At 38.1% G+C, this 23,534-nt stretch overlaps 1 protein-coding gene across 7 annotated transcripts in view; it reads right to left on the bottom strand.

Moving 5' to 3' along the window:
* The window catches only part of ZNF169 (zinc finger protein 169), a 97,716-nt gene that overhangs the window by 2,870 nt on the left and 71,312 nt on the right, over positions 1-23,534 (bottom strand). For all 7 annotated transcript variants that reach the window (XM_055579106.1, XM_055579105.1, XM_055579104.1 and 4 more), the window contains 2 exons: positions 16,607-16,733; positions 15,929-16,024 (listed from right to left, as the gene is read on the bottom strand). In XM_055579106.1, the coding sequence (XP_055435081.1) occupies positions 15,929-16,024; positions 16,607-16,733 (223 nt within the window). The remainder of the gene's footprint in view (positions 1-15,928; positions 16,025-16,606; positions 16,734-23,534) is intronic.

The following is a 23,534-nucleotide window of genomic DNA, read 5'->3' as shown; positions in this document are numbered from 1 at the left end:
GAGGCAGTACAGAGGACAGGTCAGAGATCCATGTGGGAAGTTAAACAAGTATTTCCTAGAGGATTATGTACTGGGTCCTCTAACATGGTGTGTGGATTTGCAAATGAAACACAGAGACATAGTCTAGGCCTACAACCCCTTAAATGATTTTGGCTCCCAGTGACCCCAATCAAACTAAGACCTGCTCTTCTCAGTGTTTTGCTTTTTTTTTTTAATACAAATTGTTGTACATGGAAACTTTCCACCTAAAATAACTTTTGTAGATATCAAATTTGGATGCCTTGTTCTATCACCCTGCTTCTATCCACCTGAAGCTGATGAAAAATACCATGAACCTTAAATAAGCTCAGTACACCAGGCCTTTCCAGACATACATGTTTCTTTCTTCACCAATCAAAACTGAGATGTATTTTACGAACAATCAACAACATTGGTCAGCAAACTACAGCCAAACTCATGTTCTGTAAAGAAGTCTATTGGACACAGCTACATTCAATCTTTATGTTGTGTCTATAGCAGCTTTCATATACAAAGGCAAAGGTGAGTAGTTGCAACAAAAAACATAAAGACTACAAAGCCTAAAATATTTACTATCTAACCCTTTTACAGAAAGTTATTCATTCCATCTTGTCTAAGATGCCAGCTTTTAATACTAACAATAATAGCTACCATGAAAACCCTTCCTAACACTTAAAGACCCTACACTTCCTCCTCAGCAAACTATTCAGTAAACTTCATTGTGTGTGTGTGTGTGGTGCTAAATCTAGAGGATCCTGTGAAGTAGCCCTGATTAATGAGATCTCTTCAAGAAAATTAGAGATACCAGGGGAACATTACATGCAAAGATAGGCTCGATAAAGGACAGAAATGGTATGTACTTAACAGAAGCAGAAGATATTAAGAAGAGGTGGCAAGAATACACAGAAGAACTATACAAAAAAGATCTTCATGACCCAGATAACCACCTCGGTGTGATCACTCACCTAGAGCCAGACATCCTGGAATGTGAAGTCAAGTGGGCCTTAGAAAGCATCACTATGAACAAAGCTAGTGGAGGTGGTGGAATTCCAGTTGAGCTATTTCAAATCCTGAAAGATGATGCTGTGAAAGTGCTGCACTCAATATGCCAGCAAATTTGGCAAACTCAGCAGTGGCCACAGGACTGGAAAAGGTCACTTTTCATTCCAATGCCAAAGAAAGGCAATGCCAAAGAATGCTCAAACTACCGCACAACTGCACTCATCTCACACTAGCAAAGTAACACTCAAAATTCTCCAAGCCAGGCTTCAGCAATATGTGAACCGTGACCTTCCAAAAGTTCAAGCTGGTTTTAGAAAAGGCAGAGGAACCAGAGATCAAATTGCCAACATCTGCTGGATCATGGAAAAAGCAAGAGAGTTCTAGAAAAACATCTATTTCTGCTTTATTGACTATGCCAAAGCCTTTGACTGTGTGGATCACAATAAATTGTGGAAAATTCTGAAAGAGATGGGAACACCAGACCACCTGATCTGCCTCTTGAGAAACCTGTATGCAGGTCAGGAAGCAACAGTTAGACCTGGACATGGAACAACAGACTGGTTCCAAATAGGAAAAGGAGTACATCAAGGCTGTATACTGTCACCCTGCTTATTTAACGTCTATGCAGAGTACATCATGAGAAACACTGGGCTGGAAGAAGCACAAGCTGGAATCAAGATTGCCGGGAGAAATATCAATAACCTCAGATATGCAGATGACACCACCCTTATGGCAGAAAGTAAAGAGGAACTAAAAAGCCTCAAAGAGGAGAGTGAAAAAGTTGGCTTAAAGCTCAACATTCAGAAAATGAAGATCATGGCATCTGGTCCCATCACTTCGTGGCAAATAGATAGGAAAACAGTAGGAACAGTGTCAGACTTTATTTTTGGGGGCTCCAAAATCACTGCAGATGGTGATTGCAGCCATGAAATTCAAAGACACTTACTCCTTGGAAGGAAAGTTATGACCAACCTAGATAGCATATTAAAAAGCAGAGATATTACTTTGCCAAATAGGTTTGTCTAGTCAAGGCTATGGTTTTTCCAGTGGTCATGTATGGATGTGAGAGTTGGACTGTGAAGAAAGCTGAGTGCCGAAGAATTGATGCTTTTGAACTGTGGTGCTAGAGAAGACTCTTGAGAGTACCTTGGACTGCAAGGAGATCCAACCAGTCCATCCTAAAGGAGACCAGTCCTGGGTGTTCATTGGAAAGACTGATGCTGAGGCTGAAACTCCAATACTTTGGCCACTTCGTGCGAAGAGTTGACCCATTAGAAAAGACTCTGATGCTGGGAGGGCTTGGGGGCAGGAGGAGAAAGGGACGAGAGAGGATGAGATGGCTGGATGGCATCACTGCCTTGATGCACATGAGTCTGGGTGATCTCCAGCAGTTGGTGATGGACAGGGAGGCCTGGCGTGCTGGGATTCATGGGGTCGCAAAGAGTCAGACACGACTGAGCAACTGAACTGAACTGAATCACTCAACTGCTGACCCTACTGGACTTCCAATGAAAGTGAATATCCTTTCAGTCTTTGTATACAGTTCTGGCCATCAGGGGTCCCATCATGGTTGGTCTTTAGCTCGGTCCATTGAACCGTGAGTGAGTTTATTTTGTTAAGCTAGGCTGTCCACATTTTCAAAACTCATGGCAGGCATGTACATTTCTGGCTAGCAGCTTCCAAGAAATACTTTTGTTGTAATTCTAAAGCTCTGAAAGCTAAGCTTTCAGTATTGCATTATTGTCTCCTTATCTATGAGAAAAGCAGGAAGAGAAAAGCAGCCGCTGCCTTCTCCTTGACCTGTTTTACTCCCAGCTAGGCAAAAAGTCTAAGGCCAGTGGTAAACTACTCCATTACAGGTATGCTGTTCAGTGTCTTTTGTATTAAATACAATGACTGATTTAAATACAGTTAACACTGTCCTTATGAGAGCCTTAGTCTCTACTAAGGCTGTTCACTCATCATCATTTTTATGCTATCTAGTAATGTGACAAATTTTAACTAAAAATGATTAAGAGTTATAGTGTTCACTGTGGCTTTAAGCATCCAAGTTCCTCAATAAAAGAAGAAATAAAATTTTACCGAGGTAATTCTTTTCAGTTAATCATAAAAGTTGCCAAGATATATAAAAAAATGATCAATTTATAAACTCATTTATAACCTACAGCTATTCTCATGCCAATTGATTTTTCAGACCAATAAGTATTTCAACAACTGTCCATATTGGGATGCTCAACAAACATCCTGAAGGAAACAGAAAAAAAATCCATGCCTAATGGCTTCTTAAAGAAATTTTCCCTTCTGCAGCCGTAATTATAAGGAATAAAATTATAGCAGTGAGTTAAACGGATACCATAGGTACTGGATTACAATAGAAGAAAGAATGCTTGGCATTCACTGCTTTTAAACAATTAAAATAATTTTAAGACTTGGTCCACATGTGAAAAAAGAACACTTTTGATAAGAATCTGAATTAATCCCTGGAAACTAGACAACTTTCATAATATGCCATCTCCATGATTTTAAGACAATATAAAAGAAATATTAAAATATGTGACAGTTAATTTTATGCATTAACTGCTCTGGCCACAGGTTGCCCAAACATTTAAACACTATTCTGGGTGTCTATGGGGTCGCACAGAGTTGGACACGACTGAAGCAACTTAGCAGCAGCAGCAGCAGCTGGGTGTTTCTGTGAGGGTGTTTTGGGAAGACTTTAACACTTAAATAGGAAGACTGAGTAAAGCAGTTGAAAGACCTTAGTAAAACAAAAGACTGACCCTCTCCCAAGGTAATGGCTCTAAATCCTTCAAGTTAGGCTTCAGCAGTACAGGAACCAAGAACTTCCAGATGTATAAGCTGGACTTAGAAAAGGCAGAGGAATCAGATATCAAATTGCCAACATCTGTTGGATCATAGAAAGAGCAAGGGAATTCCAAAAAAATATCTACTCTGCTTCATTGACTATATTAAAGCCTCTGACTGTGTGGATCACAACGAACTGTGGAGATTCTTAAAAAGATGGAAATACCAGACCACCTTACCTGTCTCCTGAGAAACCTGTATGTAGGTCAAGAAGCAACAGTCAGAACCAGACATGGAACAACAGACTGGTTCAAAATTGAGAAAGGAGTACGTCAAGGCTGTATATTGTCACCCTACTTATTTAACTTACATGCAGAGGACATCATGCAAAATGCTGGACTGGATGACTCTACAAGATGTAATCAAGATTGCCAGAAGAAACATCAACAACCTCAGATATGCAGATACCACTCTAATGGCAGAAAGTGAAGAGGCACTAAAGAGCCTCTTGATCAGGGTGAAAGAGGAGAGTGAAAAAGCTGGCTTAAAACTCAACATTCAAAAAACTAAGATCACGGCTTCCAGTCCCATTACTTCATGGCAAATAGATGGGGCAAATGTGGAAATAGTAACATATTTTATTTTGGAGGCTCCAAAATCACTGCAGACAGTGACAAAATTAAATGAGGCTTGCTCCTTGGAAAAAAGCAATGACAAACCTAGACAGCATATTAAAAACCAGAGACATCACTTTGCTGACATTAAAGCTATGGTTTTTCTAGTAGTCATGCACAGATGTGAGAGCTGGACCATAAAGAAGGCTGAGCGCTGAAGAACTGATGCTTTTTAACTGTGGTGTTGGAGAAGACGCTTGAGAGTCCCTTGGACAGCAAGGAGATCAAACCAGTCAATCCTAAAGGAAATCAATCCTGAATATTCAGTAGAAGGACTGATGCTGAAGCTGAAGCTCCAATACTTTGGCCACCTGACGCGAAGAGCTAATTCACTGGAAAAAACTCTGATGATAGGAAAGACTGAAGGCAGGAGAAGGTGGTGACAGAGAATGAGATGGTTGGATGGCATCGCCGACTCAATGGACATGAGTGCGAGGAAACTCTGGGAGATAGTGAAGGACAGGGAAGCTCGGTGTGCTGCATTCCATGGGGTCTCAAAGAGTCAGACATGACTTAGTGACTGAACAACAACTCCAAAATAAGAGGGAATTCTTCCAGGCTAATTGCCTTCCAGCTGAGACATGGGAGGGTGGGTGGTGGAGAGGAAACAGATGGAGTTGTTTTTGTTTTTCCTGCTATCACACTTGATCTGATATAGTAGTTCTTACTGGGTGTTGAGACTGAGAGCCTGAGAGAACCATGGGCTCTCATATGTCTTCATTTTGCTAACTGCAGATCTTGGAACTTCTCAGCCTCCATAGTCACATGAGCCAATTCTTTATAATACATCTTGTGTTTGTGTGTGTGTATGTGTGTGTGTGTATACACATACATCCAAATGGTTCTGTTACTCAATAACCCTAAGACTGATTTTGATACCAAAAGTGGGATGCTGCTATAGCCAATACCTAAAATTTGTGGAAGTGGCTTTGGAAATAGATGACAGTTAGAGGCTGAAAGAGTTGAGGTACATACTAGAAAAAGCAAGAAGAGACTGCTGGTAGAAATATGGATGGTAAATGTGACTTTGCTGAGGACTTAAAAAGAAAGGAAGAGAGCTGGAGAGAAAGCTTCTATCAGAGGATATAAAAATTGACTAATCTATAGTACAGAGTTTCTAATGCTGAGCTTTGCATAAGTAGAATAAATTCCATTTGGGCATGGTGTGTAATTCTTTTAAAATATGGAATGTTTTTATCACTTGCACAGGTTCAGGGATCCTTAATTACTTTAAAAATGTACTATATTCAGATTTTGTCCCATCCTGTATCTGCAGTATTTTTCAAAATTCATTCATTTCATATGAGGTGTTAAACTTGTTAGTATAAACTTGTTCATAATATCCCCTTAGTATCCTTTTAAAGTATCAAGAAGACGTAGTAACTTCCCCTTCACTCTTGAATTATTTGTCTTCTTTTTCTCTTGATTAGTCTATGCAGCAATATATAATTTAGTAGCAATATATAATATTCTTTTCAGACATTCAACATTTTCTTGGCAAATTTTTCTGCTAATAAAGTGTTATATTTCACAGATTTTTGTTCTTATTTTCTTTATTCCATTCCTTGCACTCACTTTGCATTTACTTTGTTCTTTTTCTAGCTTTTTAAGTCACTGATCATAGACCTTTTCTAAAAATAAGCACTTAAGGCTATCAATTTCCTTCTAAACTCCTCTTTAGCTGCATCTCACAAATGTTTATTTTGCTGAGATGAATTTGAAAAGATTTAGGTAGTGGCTTGTAAGAGTTGATATTGGTAAGATGCAATTTCTACTTCAAGTTATCTATCAGATGAGATCAGTTGCTCAGTCATGTCCGACTCTTTGTGACCCCATGAATCGCAGCACACCAGGCCTCCATGTCCATCACCAACTCCCGGAGTTCACTCAGACTCAGGTCCATCGAGTCAGTGATGCCATCCAGCCATCTCATCCTCTGTCATCCCCTTCTCCTCCTGCCCCCAATCCCTCCCAGCATCAGACTCTTTTCCAATGAGTCAACTCTTCACATGAGGTGGCCAAAGTACTGGAGTTTCAGCTTTAGCATCATTCCTTCCAAAGAAATCCCAGGGCTGATCTCCTTCAGAATGGACTGGTTGGATCTCCTTGCAGTCCAAGGGACTCTCAAGAGTCTTCTCCAACACCACAGGTCAAAAGCATCAATTCTTCGGCGCTCAGCCTTCTTCACAGTCCAACTCTCACATCCATACATGAACACAGGAAAAACCATAGCCTTGACTAGACGGACCTTTGTTGGCAAAGTAATGTCTCTGCTTTTCAATATGCTATCTAGGTTGGTCATAACTTTCCTTCCAAGGAGTAATTGTCTTTTAATTTCATGGCTGCAGTCACCATCTGCAGTGATTTTGGAGCCCACAAAAATAAAGTCTGACACTGTTTCCACTGTTTCCCCATCTATTTCCCATGAAGTGATGGGACCGGATGCCATGATCTTCGTTTTCTGAATGTTGAGCTTTAAGCCAACTTTTTCACTCTCCATTTTCACTTTCATCAAGAGGCTTTTAAGTTCCTCTTCACTTTCTGCCATAAGGGTGGTGTCATCTGCATACCTGAGGTTATTGATATTTTTCCTGGCAATCTTGATTCCAGCTTGTGTTTCTTCCAGTCCAGCGTTTTTCATGATGTACTCTGCATATAAGTTAAATAAACAGGGTGACAATATACAGCCTTGACGAACTCCTTTTCCTATTTGGAACCAGTCTGTTGTTCCATGTCCAGTTCTAACTGTTGCTTCCTGACCTGCATACAAATTTCTCAAGAGGCAGATCAGGTGGTCTGGTATTCCCATCTCTTTCAGAATTTTCCACATATAGAGTAAAATCTCAAAATAAACACTACCCAGGTTTTCTTTTTTTCTTTCTTTTTGCAAATGAGAAAGTGATCCTAAAATTTAAGTGGAAATGCAGAGGACTATCCAAAGCAATCCTGAAAAAGAAAAAAAGAAAAGGAGAAGACTTACACTACCTGACTTCAAGATTTTCAGTGATCCTACAGTAGCACAGACAGTATGGTTTGGTTTAAGGATAGACATACTAATCAAAGGAATAGAACAGAGAGAGTGTAAAATAAACCCAATCTTAGCCAGCGATTAGATATTCAACAAAGCAATCCAATGAGAGAAATACAAGACTTTTCAACAAATGGGGCTAGAACCACTGTGTAGCCACATGGGGAAAAAACAACAACAACAACAACAAAACCTTGATTCCTGCCTCACACCATATACAAAAGTTAATTCAAGATGAGCTGTAGATCTAAGTATAAAAGCAGCTATAACTAAACAGCATTTAAAAGAAAATATAGATGGCAAAAAAATTTAAGAAAAGAAAAAGGCTTCCTCGATATTAAAATATCAGAAGTTATTATTAAGAAAATGAACACAAAAGCTTCAGACTGAGAGGATATTTGCAAAATGTACAAATGACAATGGACTGGTATCAAGGATTAATAAAGAATTCATAAAACTCAATAATGAAAAATAACGTGGGTGGTGGGGGGCGGTAAGGAGAGGTGGAATGTATGGAGAGAGTACCATGGAAACAAATACATTACCATATGTAAAATAGATAGCCAATGGGAATTTGTTGTGTGATTCAGGGAACTCAAAATGGAGCACTGTAACAACCTAGAGGGGTGAGATAGGGAGGGAGGTGAGAGGGAGGTTCAAGACAGGGGACATAGGTATATTAATGGCTGATTCATGTTGATGTTTGGCAGAAACCAAGACAATATTGTACAGCAATTATCCTTCAGTTAAAAATAAATAAATTTAATTATAAAAATCAATGCAGAAAAACTGGAAGAAATATTTGAATGTATACTTCACAAAGTATATGATATATATAAAAGATCAAAAAGCACACAGAAGAACTCAACGTCATTAACCATGAGCAAAATGGAAACCCCCTATGAGATAACTCGACATATCCATCACCAAAGATAAAATGAAAACTGTTGGAGAGGATGTGAAGTGACAAGAACTCTCACATGTCTGTTGATCATGGAAATGAGAAACTGTACAACCACTTTGGAAAAGGTCTAGTCATTTCTTATAAAACTACATGTACAGTTACCCTATGACTCAGTGTACTGCACTAAATAGTATCCCACCAAAATGAATGTCAACCTGGAACATATGAATGTGGCCTTATTTCGAAAGAGTCTTTGCACATGTTATCAAGTTAAGATGAGGTTATACTCCAATTAGATTGAGTTTTGATCCAATGACTTCCAAGGAGAGGGAGATCTGGATACACAGACACTTAGACGGAAGAAGGCTGTATAACCACAGAGGCAGAGATTAGTGATGCTGCTATAAGACAAGGAACACTAAGGATTGCCAACAACCACCAGAAGCGAAGAGAGAGGCACAGAATAGACTCCCTTTCAGAACCTCCAGAAAGAACCAACCCCACCAACAAGTTGATTTTGAACTGTGAAAGAATAAATTTCTTTTTTTAAGCTTCTCAGTTTGTGGTAATTAATTAAATCAACCCTAGGAAACTAATTCATCCTAGGTATGTATCCAAAGCAAATGGAAAACAAAAGTTTGTTGAAAGCAAGCAAAAAATTACCATAAGAATATTAACAGCAGCTTTTTCAAAACAACTTAAAACTGGAAGCCATCAACGTGATTCTCAAGGAGAATGGATAAACAGTCATATATATATATATTCATATGATGGTACATTATTTGATGTTAAAGAAATAACAGACTATTGATGTATGCCACAGCATGGATGACGCTTAAAAAATATATTGAGTGAAAGAAGCCTCCCACAAAAAAGAAAGTATTATATGATTCCGTTTATGCAAAATTGTACAGCAGGCAAAACTAATCTATGGTGAAATAAAATAAAAAAACAGTGGTACCTCTGAGGGGTTTACTGGGATGGGCCACAAGGGAACTATCTGGGTAACAGTAATCTGCATTTTGATAAAGTTTGTGTTATAGAGATGTATGCATTGTTTGAATTCACAGACTAGTATACTTACAATGTTGCATTTCCAGTAAATAAATTCTACCTTAAAAGAAACAAACAACTCTAGTTAATGGTATTCATGCTACCCATTATTCCTGGGGCCAATCAACTTTCATGGTACCCACCAAGCTGAAATGAACTATCAGAAGTTGGCCCTTTTAAAACTGCAGTGTTCAAAGATGCTCAAGTGGACACCCTGGACTTGAGTCGGTAGGTCCCTGCCTGCTCATCACCAGTATGAGCTAACCTAGGAAGAAACTATGTCTTTCCCCTCACCACTTGTTAGATTGTCTTTGCCTGAACCACTTGGTGATCAGATTAGATTAGATCTTAAGACACACTCACACCTGCCAACCACTCAGGGAAAATGATTGTCTGAGGAGAATAAGTAGATGCTAAGGACATGCCAGGAAGACCTCACAAAATGACAGCAATAACCAACTATGAACAGGTCCTCATAAGCTCTTAATCTATCTATGTGGAGAATGCAAGTCTCTTTGCAAGAAGAATAAAGCCTTGCTGCTGCTGCTGCTAAGTCACTTCAGTCGTGTCCGACTCTGTGTGACCCTATAGACGGCAGCCCACCAGGCTCCCCCGTTCCTGGGGTTCTCCAGGCAAGAACACTGGAGTGGGTTGCCATTTCCTTCTTCAATGCATGAAAATGAAAAGTGAAAGTGAAGTCGCTCAGTCGTGTCCTACTCTTAGCGACCCCATGGACTGCAGCCTACCAGGCTCCTCCGCCCATGGGATTTTCCAGGCAAGAGTACTGGAGTGGGGTGCCATTGCCTTCTCCAAAAGCCTTGCTACAGTGAACTTACTCAGATACACTGAGCAACTCAGCTCTCCTCAGAGAAGAACTGCTTGTACTAAACTTCTTACTCCCACCAACTAAGGAGATACTGCTAGATATCTGATAGGATGGCTACAATTAAAAAAAAAAAAATAGTGTTAACACCAAATCCTGACACAAATGCAGAAAAACTGGATCACTCAAACACTGCTGATGGGAATATAAAATGGTATAGCCATTCTGGAAATTGAGTATGGCATTTTATTATAAAACTAAACCTATATTTACCATATAGGCCAGCAACTTGCACTTTTGGGCATTTATGCCAGAAACAAAAACCATACATTCACACAAAAACCTACACACAAATGTCCACAGCAACTTTATTCTTAATAGCCAAAAATATAAAGAACTCAAATGTTCTTGAATGGTTTAACAAACTGTAGTATTGATACATTCATACCATGGACTACTACTCAGCAATAAAAGGAATAAAATACTAGTACATACAACAATTTGTATGGATATCAAAAGGAAAAAAAAAAAAACAATCTCCAAAGGTAACATATGATGTGACTTCTTTTATATAACCTTCTTGAAATGACAAAACTATAGAGACAGAACAGATTAGTGGTTGCCAGATGAAGAGAGGGGAAGAGTGAGGGTGTAGACTCTGACTATAAATGGGTAGCAGAAGGGGGATTCTTGTGATGGAACTGTCCTGTATCTTGGAATACAGTGGTAGTTACAGGTATGTACATATATAAAATTTTGAAGAACTAAATAAATATACACATGCATACAAAATGAAGGTAAAACTGATGAAATCTGAATGTCAGTGCATTGTATTAACAGAAATAAAAGGCTGATTTAACAACAAAAATGTATAATTTACTAAATTATAATAAAAGATTAAAAAAGAAAAACACAATGATCATCTGTAAAGATGCCACAAAAAAATGACAAAACCCAACACCCATTCCCAGTAAAAACTCATCAACAAGGAATAGAAAGGAAGCTTGTCAAGTTGATGAAGAGTAGCTATAAAACTTACACTTAGGAGGAAAGCATTCCCCATAAGATCAGGAGCAAGGAAAGGATGTCCCCTTTCACCACCATTTAAATTCATCATTGCACTCATGTTCTCGCCTGTGCAATGAGGCAAGAAAAAGAAATTAAAGACACAAAGAATGGAAAGAAGTGAAGTATACTTACTTACAAATAATTAGTCATTTGTGTAGAAAATCATATAGAACCTACAAAGCTACTAGGATGAAATTTTGCAAGTTTACCAGATACAAGATCAGTATAGATAAATTAATTTTATTTCTATATGCTATCAACAAAAAATTGAAATTTTAAAATACTTTAAATAGCATGAAAAATATGAAACAGAGAGGGATAAATCTGATAAGATGCATAAGACCTTTGTATGAAAAACTGTAAAACAATCCTGACAAATATTAAGTCCCATAAAAATAGAGGGACTGCGTTCATGTACTGGATGACAGAGTATATGATTTACAAGTAAATTCTCCTCAAATTGATGTAGATTCAACTCAATCCTAATCAATATTCCAACAGGCATTTTGTTGAAAATTGTCAAGCTGATTCTAAAATCCATGTGGAAATGCAAAGAATCTAGCACAAGTAAAACGACTTTAAAAAAGAAAAAACATGTGAGGATGTATACTAAGTTCCAGACTTCTTACAAAACTGCAGTAATCAAGACTATGTGGTACTGGCATCAAGATGGATGAAGAGAAGAGTGGGAAAAAATAGAGTTTATATTAGATATAGACCCATACACAATTAACTTACACAAAGGTGCACAGGAAATTCAAAGAAAGGGTTGTCTTTTCAATAAATAGTGCTAGAAAAATAGGATATTTGTATACAAAAGAAGAAAAAAAAAAACAAAAATTGTACTTAAATCCAGACCTGGTATCAAGTAAAAAAAATTTACTCAAAATAAGACTTAGATCTAAATGAAAAGTAAAAATTATAAAACTTTTAAAAGGAAAAATATACAAAACTCTTTTTGGCCTTCATTTTGGAAAGATTTCCTAAATAAATCACCAAAAGTGAAATTCATGAAAGAAAAATTGAAACTTGGACTTCACCAAAATTAAGAAATTCTCATTGAAAAACACTACTAAGAAGATAATAGCTCAGTTGGTAAATCATCTGCCTGTAATGCAGGAGACCTGAGTTTGATCCCTGGGTCGAGAAGATCCCCTGGACAAGGAAGTAGAAACCCACTCCAGTATTCCTGCCTGGAGAATCCCATGGACAGAGGAGCCTGGCAGGCTACAGTCCATCGCAGGAGTCGGACACAACTTAGTGACTAAACAACCAACAACAACCAAGAAGATAAAAAGCAAGCCACAAAGAAAATACTTACAAATCAAATAATGGACTTCTATACAGACTATATGAAGAACTTGCAAAATTCAATAAAAACATAAGAAACCAACTTTTCAAATTGGCCAAAGATTTGAGACGACATTTCACCAAAGAAAATATACAGACAGCAAATAAGCACTTGAAAAGACTACCAACATCACAAGTCATTAAGAAAATGTCAGGTAAAACCACATAAGATGCTACTACACGTTATAAAAATGTCTAAAATTAAAATCATAATACCAAGTGTTGACAAATATGTGAAGCATTCGGAACTCACACACTGCTGGTGGGAATGTGAAATAGTGCAGCTACTTGGTGAGTTTCATTAAAAATTAAATATCCCCTGTATCATTCATCCCAGCCACTCCACTCCTGGGTGCTTATCCAAAAGAAATGAAAGCATATGCTTACACAAATACTTTTCATGAATGTTCATATAGTCTTTATTTGTATTCATCAAAACTAAAGACTACTGAAATTTCTTTAGCCCATGAATGGCTAAATAATTGTGATATCTAAATTACTACTCAGCAATCAAAAGAAATGAACTGTTGACACACCCAACATTATGGATAAAATTCAAAATAATTATACTGGGTGAAAGAATTAACATGATTAATTATATGAATTCTAAAAATGCAAACAAATCTATGACAGAAAGCAGTCAGTAGCTACCTGGGTAAGGGAGGGAGGGGGGGACAGGGAAAGGCAGGAGACAGAAATTATAGTAAGGCACAAGGAAACTCTGCAGTGATAGGTATGTTCAGAATTTGGATTATCGTGATGGTTTTATGACTGTGCAGATATCAAAACTTAACAAATTTAACCTTATACCTCCTAGCATAAGGTATCATACCTTATACCATAATAATTTTTCTATTGTATTATAATTATAGTTTAATAATAGTTTTTTTTTTAAAGAAAAAAGCATTGAGTTTGCTATAAAGTATAAGTATAGATATATGGTTGTATTTAGAAGCAAAAATAAATGACAAAAAATAAAATGCCAAGAATGTTGAAAATAAAAGAATGAAAAAAAAAGGCAGAAATTTATCCTTACCTCCCAACATTCACATAAAATTAATTCCACCTGGATTAAAGATCTAAATATTCCCAGAATGTATATTGAATTTCTACAGTTCAATAACAGAAATAGCCCAAATCAAAAGTCGGAACATACCCTGAACAGACAAGTCACAGAAAAGGAAACACCAATGACCAAGTCAACACAAGAAAAGATGCTCATGCTCTCTGGAAAGCAAAATCCCTATGATATTTCACCACAAACCAAAGAGATGGGTGAAAAATGTGAGGATGTGGAACAAGAACTCATCACTGCTGCTGGGAGTGTAATATGGCATTGAATAGCTTCAGAACACATGTGGTATAACCTAATCAGGTTGAGGCTTCCCACACCCATGAACCAGTCTCTGTGCTCCTAGGTATGCATCTTGAGAGAAACCCTTGCATGCATTTCCAAAGAAGAAATAAGAATACACAGCCACATTATTTCATAGACAAAAATTAGAAATAACTCAAATGTCCACAAGAAGAGAAATGATAATTCAACTGCATTAAAATATCCATGTAATGAAATCAATATATAACAAATGTTAAAAGTATAAACTAAACTTGCACATTTTAATATGAATCTCACATATAGCTGGTGAAGGAGGTATACAATATGGTATTATGTGCACAAAAGTTTACCAACATGCAAAAGAATCTCTATATGGTTAAAAGATCCACTGAAAGGATAAAAAAGCTAAGGGCAGTCACAGGCATGCTAATGCACAAGTCGAATTTTTAGAGGCGTAGTGAAGGAGCAGGACACAACCAGGAAAGGTATCGGCTATCACCTGGTCTTATATAATGGTATATTTCTTAGTCTGCAAGCTTCCCTGATAGCTCAATCAGTAAAGAATCTGCCTGCAGTGCAGGAGACCCATGTTCAGTCCCTGGGTCAGGAAGATTCTCTAGAGAAGGAAATGCCAACCCACTTGTTAGAGAAATAAAATAGAAGTAGTCTTGTCCAGGCTTCAGAGGCAAAAGAGCAGAGCGGGCCTCTGACCTTGCTTCTGACCTACCTGGACACTGCCCTGACTGCTGCTGTGGGTGTCAGCTACACCTGCTGTGAGTGTCAGAAGAGAAACACAATAGATGAGCAGATCTTGGAATTTATTAAGCTCCTGGAGGGGCCTGGCCAACCAAGCCCTGACCTTAACAACACTCCAAGTTTTACATGACAAAACAAACAGCATAACATGAAACCAGACCTGCAATTTGCTCACAGATTGATGATGAGCATCCTGTTTGCATCCTGGGATAATAAACGGGAACCCCAAACTGCAATCTTTGAAATCTCACCCACGGAGCAGACACTCTGCCTGGGACCTTTTCCCAACTGGGACTCCAGATGTGCTGTGACATGGGACTTCCTAGCACTGTTTAAGTCTGAATGTTGGTGAAAATCCAAACTGGTGATGTATTCTCTGCTCTCTTTCACTTTTCTTTCAATGTTAGTATATTGAAAGTAAGCCAGATGATTCTCTAATAAATATTTTTATTATTTATTTGCATATAATGCATGGCTTATTTTTTTAACAAATCCTTTGAACCTGAGACAAAAGTGAAAACTTTCAGCAGAACACCACTACAGTATTCTTGACTGGAAAATCCCATGGACAGAGGAGCCTGGTGGGCTACAGTCCATGGGGTCGCAAGAGTCAGACATGACTTAGTGACTAAATCACCACCACCACTTAGGCTGCATGGAAGGCAAACTGGCACTCACTGTGTAATTCTTCACACTCTGTTATAATCTTAAATAACACATCATAAAATAACAAAGTTATGGGAACTTATGGGGTAGAACTGCTACATGAAAACATTACCAGTTTAAAAACAAAAACTGGACAGAATCTAGCAGGGATAGATGACTTAGTCTCAGAGGACAAGTATTATGTTCAAGATCAGGTCAACTAACAAAAGTTCAAGAAGGGAAGATCTTAGAAGTGTTGGACAAGGGACACCAAGTGAGTGGATGTTGCTCTGTTGGGAAGGAAAGAGGGGGTGGCCAGGGAAGCCCTCTCTGGGCTGAGTAGGATGGCATGGAAGGCAGGCCTGAGGAAGAGCTTCCTCCTCAGAAGCTTACAAATGCTCCTCTTTCCTTACCAGCTGAGCACCTCACTGCCCTGATCCTTGTCTGCCTGCTGTTTTCCACTTACCTGCACAAAGGTCCAGAAGACATTCACTCTCCTCTCTCCAGGGCTCGTCTCCTTGTTCCAGTTGTATAATGAGTTTTGGTTTAGGAAAGGCAATTCCTACTCACAGGGGAAAAAAATCAAGGTGACCTTTGGTTAGTGACTTAAGAGGCTATCACAGAATTCAGTCAGGGAATGCAATGACTCAGAAGCAGGTAGGAAAGCCAGGCAGGGGGCATGGATGGGGACAAAGGTTCTCTGAATGCTGAGAAAAGATGACTAAGGGGCGGGAGGAATCCCAGCTCTAAAGGCAGTATATGATTCTCCCCTGTGCTTGAATGAATATAAATACTCTGCCATCTGAAGTAAGATCACTTTATTTTATTTTATTTTATTTTATTTAACTGGACTACATTTATTGTGGTTGGTTATTTTTTTTTATGATATTGTACATGTTTTAATTGAAGTAAGATCACTTTAAAGGAGGGCCTGGCCTTAGAAGGGGCCTAGAAATGCAGTGTCATACCACACAAATACACACACATGCACATCTTCACCATTTCCAACTCTACAGAATCCAGACATTCTCTGAGGTATAGAGAAAATACATGTTTCTTTCTGAGCCAAAAACATGGTGGCTACTCCATTAAATCTTAAGAGGCTTACAGGCAGAGTCTGAGACATGGGACACGTCATCCTTACCCAGCGACACCATATGGCTGTAGTTCTCCAGCATTACATCCCGATACAGGGTCCTCTGAGCAGGACTCAGTAGCTTCCACTCCTTCTGGGTGAAGGCCACAGCCACATCCCTGAAGGCCATTAATGCCTATAACACAAACACATCCTTGCTCACCCAGAAAACATACAGGCTCACCAGTCAACTTAACCTAAGTTACCAACCAGGGCTGAGGCAGCAATAAGGCTGGCATGGAACATCAGGTGAGATCCATAGACCCTGCTTTCAACCAGAATCCTTTGCCATGTATTTAAGACTACTAAACCTCTTCCCACATTGCTGGGGGTCTATTCAGGGGTTCTCTATTCTGTTCTATCAATCTCTAAATCTATGATGCTGTGGAAAACACTGTTTTGATTAATGCAGCTATACCATAGGTCTTGAAATCAGATGGATACTTCCTCCTTTAGTCTTCATTTTAAAAGATTATTTTAGCTATTCTAAGGCATATGCTTTTTCACAAAAAATTTTAGAATAATCTCACCTGTATCTACTAAAAAATGTTTCTGGAATTTGGACAAGATTTGCATTAAAGCTGTATATCAATTTAGGAAGAACCGACATCTTTATCATGTTGACTCTTCAAATCTATGAACATGAGATGAGATGTCTCTCCATTTACCGAGATGTTCTTTGATTTCTTTCAACAGCTATTGTGGTTTTCAGTATACAAATCCACATACGCTTTCTTAAAAAACTGATACCTAAAAATTCTTTTGTTTTTCTTTTTTTAGTGATTTTAATGATACTGTATTTTTAGTTCAGTGACCAATTGTTCATGATACAGAACTGCCAGGATACAGTAATAAACTGTATGCTTATCCTGAATCTGGCAACCTGGTGGAACTCACTAACTCTCGGGGGTTTTTTTTCTCCTAGATTCCTTAAGATTTCCTATGTAGACAATCAGAGAATTTGCATACAGGGGCAGATTTCTTTCCTTATAATCTATATGTATTTTATTTCCTGTTCTTGCCTTACTGTAGAACTTCTAGCACAATAATGAATAAGAGTGGTAAGAACAGACATCCTTGCCTTGTACTTGATATGAGAAGGAAACATAATGTCTCAAAGCATTAAAAATACTGCTCCACAAAGATACCACATCACACTCATTAGGATAGCTATTACCAAAGAAACAGGAAAGAACATTTTGGAGGATGTGGAGAAACTAGAGTATAAATTGGAGTAGGAAATGGCAACCCACTGCAGTATTTCTGCCTGGAAAATTACATGGACAGAGGAGCCAGGCAGGCTACAGTCCATGGGGTCACAAAGAGTTGGACATGACTGAGCACACACACATGGAGAAACTAGAACCTCTATTTATTGTTGTGGGAAAAGTAAATGATGTGGTTTCTGTGGGAAAGAGTTTAGCAGTTCCTCAAAAAGTTAAATATATCAATTTAAAAAATTTCAATTTATCATATGATCTAGCAATTTGAATCGTGGGTGTATACCCCCAAAGAATCAAAAGCAAGAATTCAATAGACTCATACACCAATGTCTATAACAGCATTATTCACAATAGCCCAAAGGTGGAAACAACCCTAATGTCAACCAACAGACAAACAGATAAGAAAATGCACTACATATATACACATAACTGTACATAATTCAGCCTTAAAAAACAAAGAAATTCTGATACATGTTAAATCAAGAGATTAGCCCTAAAAACATTATGCTAAGTGAAATAAGCCAGTCACAAAAGACAAATATTGTTTGATTACACTTACAGCAGGTACCTGAAATAGGCAAATTCATGGAGACAAAGTAAAACAGAGGTTACCAGGAGCTGGGAGGGGGAGTGGGCTATGAACAGGTAGTTATTATATAATGGATAGTTTCATCCTGGGAAGATGAAAAAGTTCTGGAAATGAATGGTGATGACTGCATAATGGTGTGAATAAACAATGCCACTGAACTGGACATTTTTAAATGGTGAAAATTTTATACTAAGTATATGTTTATATTTTAAAAAATAAGAATAATCCTACTTACAGATTTTTTTGTAGATGTCCCTAATCAAGTAAAGGAGTTCCCGTTTCTATCTTAAGGTGTTTTTTACATTTCCCACAAATGTTTATTGTATTCTGCCAAATGACTATAATGCATCAACTGATATAATCACATGCTTTTTCTTCTTTAGCCTGTTAATATGGGGGATTATACTGATTAAGTTACAAATACAGAGCCAGTCTTGTGTCCCTGGAATAAACCATGCTTGATAACGGTGTACAATTATTTCTACATATTGTTGAATTTAATCTGCATAATAATTTAAGGATTTTCATGTCTATATTCATGAGAAATGTTGACCTGTAGTTTTCTTTTTTTCTATTGTTCTTGCCCGATTTTATTACCAGCATAATATCTGCTCCACAAAGTGATTAGGAAGTGTTCCTCCCTATTTTCTGAAAAAAAATCATGTAGCATTTGTGTTTAAGACTCCTTTAAAAATTTGGCAGATTCTGCAGTAAAATCACCTGGGCCTATAAATTTCTTTTGTAGGAGTTTTTAAAATTATAAATTGGACTATCTTTTCTTTTTATCATATTTTTAATTGCAGTATAACTGATACTGCATTATATACCACATTATATTAGTTTCAGGTGTACAACGTGACTTGATCTTTGTAGATATTGCAGAATGATCACTACAATAAGTCTAGTTGACATGCATCACCATACATAGTTACAAAACTCTTTTTCTTGTGATGAGAACTTTTAAGATCTATTCTCTTAGCAACTTTCATATATACAATACAACATAACTAACTGTAGTCACCATGATGTACAGTACATTCCCATGACATTCATTTTATAACTGAAAGTTTATACCTTTTGACCCCCCTTACTCATTTCACCCACCCCCCCCACCTCCTGCTACCACCAACACCTGTCTGTTCTCTATATTTAACCTTTTCTTCTTTTCTAAAGATATATAACAGCATACAGTATTTGTCTTTCTCTGACTTATTTTCTTTTAGCACGATGCCCCCAAGATCCATCTATGTTGTTGCAAGTGACAAGATTTCTTATGGCTGAAAATAATATTTCATTGTATGTATGTACACATATACATACATTCATACATATATACATATATTCATCAATGGATGTCCATTCACCCATTGATGGACATTTAGATTGTCAACAACTCAGGTTGTTTCTGTGGTTTGGCTAATAATTATAGCCCTGTTCAAATTATATATTCCATATTGGTCGAGTTCAAGTACAATAGTTTATGTTTTTCGAGGGAACCAGTCCCTTTTCATCTAAGTTGCCAAATGTATAGGTGGATATTCTGTTGATGGCTACAGAGTATGTAGTAATAACTTCTGTTTCACTTCTGATACTGGCATTTTGTGCCTACTCCTTTGGTCTTCTTTACAAGTTTTGTCAATTTTATTATTTTCAAAGAATCAGCTCTTTATTTCACTGATATTTCTCTATTCTTTTTATTTCCAATTTCATTGATTTCTGCCTTTATCACTATTATTTCCTTCTATTTGCTCCTCTGAGTTTATTTTGCTCTCACTTTTCTAAGTTCTTGAGGCAGAAGCCTAGATTCAGTTCAGTTCAGTCACTCAGTCGTGTCCAACTCTTTGCGACCCCATGAACTGCAGCATGCCAGGCCTCCCTGTCTATCACCAACTGCTGGAGTTTACCCAAACTCATGTCCATTGAGTTGGTGATGCCATCTAACCATCTCATCCTCTGTTGTCCCCTTCTCCTCCTGCTTTCAATCCTTCCCAGCATCAGGGTCTTTTCAAACGAGTCAGCTCTTCGTATCAGGTGACCAAAATACTGGAGTTTCAGCTTCAGCATCAGTCCTTCCAATGAACACCTAGGACTCATCTCCTTTAGGACAGACTGGTTGGATCTCCTTGCAGTCCAAGGGATTCTCAAGAGTCTTCTCCAACACCACAGTTCAAAGCATCAATTCTTCAGTGCTCAGCTTTCTTTATAGTCCAACTTTCACATCCATACATGACCACTTGAAAAACCATAGCCTTGACTAAATGGACCTTTGTTGACAAAGTAATGTCTCTGATTTTTAATATGCTAACTAGGTTGGTCATAACTTTCCTTCCAAGGAGTAAGCATCTTATAATTTAATTGCTGCAGTCACCATCTGCAGTGATTTTGGAGCCCAGAAAAATAAAGTCAGCCACCGTTTCCTCATCTATTTGCCATGAAGTGATGGGACCAGATGCCATGATCTTAGTTTTCTGAATGTTGAGCTTTAAGCCAACTTTTGCACTCTCCTCTTTCACTTTCATCAAGGGGCTCTTTAGTTCTTCTTTGCTTTCTGCCATAAGGGTGGTGTTATATGCATATCTGAAGTTATTGATATTTCTCCCGGCAATCTTGATTCCAGCTCGTGCTTCCTCTAGGTGAGTGATCACATCATCGTGATTATCTGGGTCGTGAAGATCTTTTTTGTACAGTTTTTCTGTGTATTCTTGCCACCTCTTCTTAATATCTTCTGCTTCTGTTAGGTCCATACCATTTCTGTCCTTTATCGAGCCCATCTTTGCATGAAATGTTCCCTTGGTATCTCTAATTTTCTTGAAGAGATCTCTAGTCTTTCCCATTCTATTGTTTTCCTCTATTTCTTTGCATTGATTGCTGAGGAAGGCTTTCTTATCTTGTCTTGCTATTCTTTGGAACTCTGCATTCAAATGGGTATATCTTTCCTTTTCTCCTTTGCTCTTCGCTTCTCTTCTTTTCAAAGCTATTTGTAAGCCTCCTCAGACAGCCATTTTGAAGCCTAGATTACTGACTTGAGATTTCCTGTTTTCTCACATATACATTTAATGCTGCAAGTTTTTCTCTCATGACTGCTTTAGCTGCATCCCACATACTTTGATATCTCATATTTTCCTTTTCATTCACTTTTATGCATGTTTTGATTTCTCCTGGGACATCATTTTTGGTGAACAGATTATTTAGAAGTCTGTTATTTTCTAAGTGTTTATAGAGATTTTTCTGTTAACTTTCTCTTATTGATGTCAAATTTGATTCCATTGTGGTCAAACAACATATTTCGTTCAACTTAAATTTTTAAAAATTTCTTAAGGTAATCAAATTATTGTGTCTTATGTGTTGTTTTGAACCCAGAAAATGTCTATGTTGGTACAGTCATCCCTCAGCACCCATGGAGAAGTGGTTCCAGAACCCCCCTCAAAATCTACAGATGCCCAAGTCCCCTATATAAAACAGCATGGTATTTGCATGTAACCTACACACATCCTCCTATATACTTAAAGTCATCTCTAGATTACTTATAATGCTTAACACAATGTCAATGCTATGTAAGCAGTTGCTAGTCACAGAAAATTCCAATTTTGCTTTTTGGAACTTTCCAAAAATTTTTTTTTTTTACTTTTTGATCAGCAATTGGTTGAATCTGCAGATATGGAACCCTTGGAAATGCCAGGTTAACTTTAAGAATATGCATTTTGCTATTGTTAGGTGAAATGTTCTATAAATGTTGATTCGATTCTATTGGTTGACGGTGTGGAGCTCTTACTGATTTGGGCCTAATTATTCTTTATAACTTTGACAGAAAAGTGCTGAAATCTCTTATTGTTGATTTGTCTATTTCTCCTTTTAGTTTTCTCTTCACATCTTTTGAAGCTTAGTTATTTGATGCATATACATTGGTGCTTAGTCACTCAGTTGTGTCCAACTCTTTCCAACCCCTTGGACTGTAGCCCACCGGGCTCCTCTGCCCATGGGGTGTTTCAGGCAAGAATACTGGAGTGGGATGCCATTTGCTCCTCCAGGGGATCTTCCCAACCCAGGGATCAAACCGGTATCTCCACTGCATTCCAGGTGGATTCTTTACCACTGAGCCATGGGGGAAGCCCATGCATACACATTAAGGACCCCAATGTCTTCCTGGTGAAGTGACCCACTTACTGTTCTTTGTGTCTGAGAATTTTCTTTGAAGTTTATCTTACTTTATATTAATATAGGCACCCGTGCTTTCCTTTGACTAATGTCTGCATCTTCTTTTTAATCTTTTAAAATCTTTATTAAAATTAAAATCTTCATTATCTTTATTAAAATCTTTTTAATCTTTTTAATCCTTCTTTTTCTAATCTGCCTATGCTGTTACATTTGATGCTTCATTTAGATAGCATATAGAGTCTTCTTTTGATGTCAGTCTCTCTTCAGTTCAGTTCAGTCGCTCAGTCGTGTCTGATTCTTTGTGACACCATGAATCGCAGAACGCCAGGCCTCCCTGTCCATCACCAACTCCTGGAGTTCACTCAGACTCACGTCCATCGAGTCAGTGCTGCCATCCAGCCATCTCATCCTCTGTCGTCCCCTTCTCCTCCTGCCCCCAATCCCTCCCAGCATCAGAGTCTTTTCCAATGAGTCAACTCTTCTCATGAGGTGGCCAAAGTACTGGAGTTTCAGCTTTAGCATCATTCACTCCAAAGAAATCCCAGGGCTGATCTCCTTCAGAATGGACTGGTTGGATCTCCTTGCAGTCCAAGGGACTCTCAAGAGTCTTCTCCAACACCACAGTTCAAAAGCATCAATTCTTCGGCGCTCAGCCTTCTTCACAGTCCAACTCTCACATCCATACATGACCACAGGAAACATCATAGCCTTGACTAGATGGACCTTTGTTGGCAAAGTAATGTCTCTGCTTTTTAATATGCTATCTAGGTTGGTCATAACTTTCCTTCCAAGGAGTAAGCATCTTTTAATTTCGTGGCTGCAGTTACCATCTGCAGTGATTTTGGAGCCCCAAAAAATCAAGTCTGACACTGTTTCCACTGTTTCCCCATCTATTTCCCATGAAGTGATGGGACCGGATGCCATAATCTTCGTTTTCTGAATGTTGAGCTTTAAGCCAACTTTTTCACTC

The sequence above is a fragment of the Bubalus kerabau genome, chromosome 4 (genome assembly GCF_029407905.1).
Source record: "Bubalus kerabau isolate K-KA32 ecotype Philippines breed swamp buffalo chromosome 4, PCC_UOA_SB_1v2, whole genome shotgun sequence".
NCBI classification, from domain to species: domain Eukaryota; kingdom Metazoa; phylum Chordata; class Mammalia; order Artiodactyla; family Bovidae; genus Bubalus; species Bubalus kerabau.
This window is presented reverse-complemented; position numbering and strand designations above follow the sequence as displayed.